Consider the following 6770-nt stretch of genomic DNA (forward strand, 5'->3'; position numbering starts at 1 on the left):
TTGCAGCATGCACGACAAAGCCAATACTTCCAAAACTCCAGATATATTATTTATTTAAATTTATATATGTGAGTGTGGACACATATGGACATATCAATAAATAATTAAATTAAATTAAATTAACATAAGCCCAAATGACCAATTGCACAAGAATCCACCAAATGAGAGCTCTGCTGCCAATCTTCAATGGATTCTTCTGAATCATGATTCTTTTCATTTAATAATAATAATAATAATAATAATAATACTTTTGTGGGCCATATTTATTTTGGATTTATTCCCCACCCCTGAAAATGAAAATATAAATTAGGGCTCCAGAGTTTTTTTTCCAGATTTGCAATGCACGGCCTGAACTATCAAATATTACAATCGTAACCTTTTATTATTATTATTATTATTATTATTATTATTATTATAACATGCAACCATGTAGTAAAATTAGGAATGACAACTGGTCGGGTTCAACTAGACCTAAAATCCAACTTGAATATATATTATTGGATCTCAGATTCGATTTGACCCGGTTATATACGGATTCAAACGGACAAGCTATACACCGATAAAATCTAAAATATTTTTAAAATTCATAACAATTTAAATTAAAATTAGACCCGGCATATATTAATATATTTATGTATTATAAATATGTCAAATGCAGGTTGGATCTTACATCCACCCAGATCCATTATTATCCCTAAATAAAATCAATTATAATATACTCCTATTTTGTACTATGATTAATATGTAATGAGGGGCATGAATCATACTGATTTGACCGGATCAGGAATATGTCATAAGTGTGCCCAACATATAATTATACATATATCAGCATATTTATAATACATCATATATTATATTATAATTCAATATATGTTATTTTATAACAAAATATATGTTGAGATATATATGAACATATGATCACCGTTATAGCATATGCTGATCAATACAATATTGATTTGGCCGGATCAACACAATATCTGCATCGTGTAATGAAATTAAAATTAATTAATCATATATATAAATATATTCACAATTCCATCCATCATTGCTTTTCAACTCGATTTCGATGCTCTGTCCGTACAGAGAGAGAAATAGAAACCCCCAATAGAAAAAGTATTCGAACATAAAAATTGTTAAGACATTAACTAACGTGCGAGAACAAGTGTAACTAATTAATTAATTTATTATATATATATATATCTATATTTTATTTTTTAATACAATATAATATATAATTAATGATGGATGATCATATATATATATATATCACATGAGGGTTGTCTTGATCGATCGTCCTAGGTTGTTGTCGTTTCGTGGGAATTAAGGATCCAATGTGAGAAAGCTTGGAGTGTGTTCATGTCTGCCCTGTAATGTTTTTGGGTGAACTCGAGGAGGGCTGGCCAAGAAAAGTCGGGATATATTCGCGGATTGTCCAAGTCGACCAGCTCGCCCGGCGGCCTAACTACCTTGTCCTTGTTCGGACATAGAAAGAACGCTAGCGATTTCCGAGGACTCCGGCTGTTCACCACCGCCCGGTGCAGACAGCTTTTGTATCGCCCGTTCGATAGTGCCTGCAACACGACGATATTATTTAAATACAAAATATAAATCAAGTTTGTCTTCGAAACTAATAATATTATCTTCGTCCGACTCTAGGGATTCTATTTACTTCTTGTGTGTTGATTTTTTTAATATTAATTATTATATAAAAAACCGTAGTATAAATAAAGAGAAAATGACAAAAATACTTCTATTAGTGTCTTACAAGGAAGTGAACCTTTCTCGACAGAAGAGAAAAAGACAAAAAATTATACAAATATAAGGATATTTTCAATGATAACGTAAAAGATAAATGAGATTTTTAGATTCGGACGAAAAAAAATATAATTTTTTATTAAAATTATTATTTAAAGTAAAATATGTATATATATATATACCAGCTCAATCTCGGCTAATTTTGTCACTTTTCTTGACCAAACTAAAAAATAATTATATATTAATATAAATGTGGGATAATAAAATAAAGTGAAAGTATTATAGAAAATTTATTAAAAATTTGATAAAAAAAATAAAATAAAATTGTTAGTAGATAAAATATTACCAATAAATGAATTGTGCAAAAATTTTAATGAACAACTAAATAATAAAAAAAATCTGATTGATATAATTATAATAATAGACAAAGGAATATTTGTTTAATGAATAAGATATAAGACTTTTGTCCATTTATGAAAATGAAAATGTCGATGGCCCCACAATGCACGTGCAAGTACCGCTTACGCCATTGAAACAACAAAGCTTTAAATACTAAAATCACTTGAATTATCTCAATTTTATTTTAAAAATTTTTATAATTTATTTATTTACATACTATAAATTTTACTTTCTATCATTGCATACATAAAGTTTTTACTAATTAATAATATTTTATAAAATTAAAAAATATCGATTATATCATATAAAACTTTATATAAAAAACAAAATAGAGAAAAGACAAGAGAGTATTACCTACTAAACCAAAATAACATTTCTTTTTATTTTTTCTTTTAACTATATTTACAATAGTACTTCTTTTATATATAATATTTTGGAAAAAATTTTAAATATAGTTTATAAATTATTCTAAATAAAAAGACTAAAATACAAAAAAAAAAAAAAGAAAAAAAGAAAAGACAGCAGTGTTAGATATAGTTATTATAAGCAGGTATTGTAACAGAAACTAAAATATTAGCCTTTTGTATTTTTTTTATTATAAAAAAATAATAATTATTATTATTCATTTTTATTAAAATTCGTGTCCGATCAAATGAACACACATTTGTATAACGGAGAGATTATTATTTTTGTTCGACTCTAAGGTTTTGTTTACTTTTTGGATGTTGATTTTTTAATATTAATTATTATATGAAAACATAGTAGAAAATGACAAAAAAACAAAATAGTGTTTTATAATATTATTATAATGAAAAATATGTAAAAATCTATACAATTATAAAAATATTTTTAATATTAAACACAAAAGATAAACGAGACTCTTAAAACATTCGATATTATATTTTTTTTTAAAAATATTAATATTGATAAATAATATCAAAATTTTCAAAAATAGCGTATATTAACCGAAAACGATGTTACGTACCATGAAAGTGTCGCCAATGTTGACGACAAAGGCGTCGGAGTCGGGGCGGATGGAGAGCCACTCGCCGTCGACGAGGACCTGGAGTCCACCGACGGTGTCCTGGTGGAGGATGGTGAGTGACGTGGGATCGCAGTGGGGCCCGGTGCCCAATGTCTCCTCAGGACGATGACACCTCGGATAGTAATTAAGTCTCATTATGGATTCGTTTTCCTCGAAGAATTCCCTGAAATGGCGGCGCTCAACTCCTAGGCTTAATCCCAGGAGCTCCATTACTCCCAACGACACTCTGCTCATCGCGCTGCAATAATCCTGGTAGACCTTCCTGCGGTTATTAATTAGTTTTAATTAATGATGTCCGTCCCGTCATTAATGGTACGAGGTTGCTATTAATTGCTACCATTAATAACATGACCGTTGTGCCAGCCATAATTGGTTTGTAACTCTGTCTTTGGTTGTGATTTACAAAAGTTTGGAGGATTGGAGGTTTGTAACTGATATAAATTGGTATTAAGTGATAAATGTAAAATTAATTTGAAATAAATATTTAATTTGATTTTTTTTTTTAAAAAAAAATTGATAAATAGTAAAAATATGGGGAGATCTTCCAAAGGAACACCTTAAGATGACCGGGTTATGGACTCTTATGTTTTCGAAAATATGGAGGTAGAATATCTTTTTTGTTTTTTTTTTTTTTCTTATAATTTAGAAACTACAACCGTCTTACAAGGAATCCTTTAAAATTGTACGAGATTTCTCGTATTTTTAAAATTATGGCACAAAAACGCCTCTTTCTTTTTGTGATTTAGAAACTGCGCGATACTTTTTTGTGTATTAGAAAATAAATTATACAAAAACCCTTAAGAAATTGCGAATAATTCGCATTTTACAAAATATTTCAATAGATCAGAGGATTTTGTGTAATATTTTTTAAAATAAAATCTCACATAGTTCCCAAGGGTGTATTTGTTTGTGGGATTTTAGATTTAGATTTTGAATTTTTTAATAATAAAAAATTGAATTTGAATAGTTGTTTAATGTAATATAAATAGATATTTATACTATGTTTTTAATGGAAAATAAATTTTAGTATAATATAAAAAAAATATTATTATTTAATGTGATATTATTTAAAAAAAATTAAATAGTAAAAACCAAAGAAAAAAAAAAAAGGAGACAACCTAAATGATGTAGAATTTTCAAATTATAAGCAATTTTGTGATGACGTCATTGACATACCCTAAACGGAGGAAGTCCGGGCCCAAGGTCCTGGTGAAGTAATCCTGGACAATGTGGGAGTCGTCAGGCTTAGCGGAGTACTGAAACGACAGCGTTTCCTTCCATGGAAGCTTGGAGGAGAATCTGGCGGTGAAGCTGCTGGCGTAGCCGCAATGCTCGCCGAGCTTTCGCTCGGCTTTCCGCTTGGCGTCGAGGGGCTGTTCGAAGAAGTACTCCATGTACCGGTGGGCGTCGGCGATCAGCGCGGCGTCGACGCCGTGGTTCACCACCAGGAACACGCCGTGTTTACGGCAAGCCTCGCCGACGACGGCGGCGGCTGCGGGGAGGTCGCCGGAGAGGAAGGCGGACAAATCGACGGACGGGACCAGGAGCTCCCGGGACTGGCGACGGGGCTTCTCGTGGTCAGGCCAGACGAACTGCGGCGGTAACTCCGATTGCTTCTGCAGAAGAATTGGCGCGTCGAAGATTAGCGGATTTTGATCGGCGGCGGCGGCGGCGGAGGAGGCGGCGCGTGGTGGGGTGACGCGGGTGATGGTCATTGTTGCATGGGGGGGAGTGATGTGGGTGGGGTTTTGTAGGGGGGGGTGGGGGGGTGGGGATAGAGGAAAAGTTAAGGCCGTTTCAATGGTGAACAAAGGTGGGAATCTTTTTATAGTCCGTTTGATGGAAAGAACAAACCGAGTGGTGGGGTATTTTGCGGAGGAGGGCTTGCGGATTAGTCCTTTATGTTGGGGGTATTTGCAGGATGGTCCCTGCTGTTTGTTGTTTGTGGTGATGACAGATCATCAGCCGCTCACGATGGGTTTTTGGCGTTTCTTTTGTTCAAGGGACTGGGGATGATTTTGTAATTTCATTTTTGGTCCTCGAGATTTCTATTCCGAAGATATATTAATTTTAAATAGCTTTCCTTATTACTTTAAATATTTTTATTTAGGGTTTTGGAATTTTTTAAAAAAATTTTAAAAATAAATAAAATTGATCTAATATTTAAAAATGATTATGAATGCTAGCAAAAATTCAACAGAACATACTGAAAAAAACATATCTCATTTAGGTCAGCTTATTTATTTATCTAATTATATGTAATAAATTCGTTTATTGAATTATTACATTAGACAATTATTTTCTATTTAAAAATATTATAGAAAAAGTTATTTTCTATTCAAATTTCATTATTTCTAAAACAAACATAAAATACTTTCAAGTTACAAGTGTTTACTTATAAATTTTTTATTTTGAATAGTAAATTTTTAAATTAAAATAATGATTTGATATAAAATAAATATTTATTGGTGTGATATTTTAAATATAAAAAATGGACAAAACGTATGCAATAGACTATTTTAATTTGATTGTGAATTTCAAATCCAAAACTTATGTTTACTATTTTATTTTTAAAAACAATTATCAATTCAAATATATATTTTTTAATTCTATATATTGTATTAAACATAATTTTATATTTAAAATATCACATCAAACAACTATTTTAATAAATATTTTATTATTCCCAATCCCAAACCTAACTCCAAAACCTACACCCAAACAAACTTTATTTATTTATTGATTATTATTTTAAAATTGGTGTAGGCATGCAATGATAAGGTTTAGGGGGGGGAGGGTGGGCATGTGATGTCCCCCAACCTCTTGCACTTGAAGCTATTAAGGGTCGAATTTTAATTTAGGACAAATGCATGCAAGAAAAACCCATGACAATGCTACACAAGAGGTTCCACAAGATAAGTTTATCAATTCTTGTCTCTCAATAATAATTCATCACAAATGTATATATATATATGTATGTGTATATGTATATATATGTATATATGTATGTGTGTGTGTGTCGATACACTTTCCAAATATAGCCATGCTATTCTAACTTGCCCATTCTATCGATGTTTTTGTTTTCATTGTCGACGCCTTGTCTACATAAAATTATGCCAAATAATTGTGTTTGTGTGTGTTTTTGTATGTATATATGTGTGTGTGTGTCTTTTCAAATTTATTCTCTTTCCCCAACACCATAATTCATTGCATTGGACATATTGGAAGCTATTTTATTTATAGTTAATGAAAGAAAAGAACTAAATACATACAATCTTGAATTAAGTATCAAACTATAAGTAGATTCTCATAGTTGAACTTATTAGGTATAATATCAATGGAATGTCTAAACACACACACACACACACATATATATATATTATATGAATTTTTATACAAGTGATAATCTTTTTTCGAAATTTGTGGTAAAGAATTATTGAAAATGAAATTTATAGTAAAGAAAATTATATATATATTGATAATATGAGAAGTCTCAACTAATACTCCCTCCGTTCACTCATAAAGTATAAAATTACTTTTGGCGCAGTGTTTAAGAAATAATAGTATTTTA

General features: G+C 30.7%; 1 protein-coding gene across 1 annotated transcript; it reads right to left on the reverse strand.

The window, feature by feature from the left end:
- Nucleotides 1-990: 990 nt before the first annotated feature.
- Nucleotides 991-4952, reverse strand: LOC127256041 (gibberellin 20 oxidase 1-D). The gene is made up of 3 exons (XM_051281866.1): nt 4376-4952; nt 3140-3461; nt 991-1571 (listed from the first exon to the last, which is right to left on the reverse strand). Exons 1-3 carry the CDS (start codon nt 4912-4914, stop codon nt 1296-1298), a joined length of 1137 nt encoding a protein of 378 aa, XP_051137823.1. The 5' UTR covers nt 4915-4952; the 3' UTR covers nt 991-1295.
- Nucleotides 4953-6770: the final 1818 nt, after the last annotated feature.

This window comes from Andrographis paniculata, unplaced genomic scaffold (genome assembly GCF_009805555.1).
Source record: "Andrographis paniculata isolate CXL003 unplaced genomic scaffold, ASM980555v1 Contig55END, whole genome shotgun sequence".
Taxonomy (NCBI): domain Eukaryota; kingdom Viridiplantae; phylum Streptophyta; class Magnoliopsida; order Lamiales; family Acanthaceae; genus Andrographis; species Andrographis paniculata.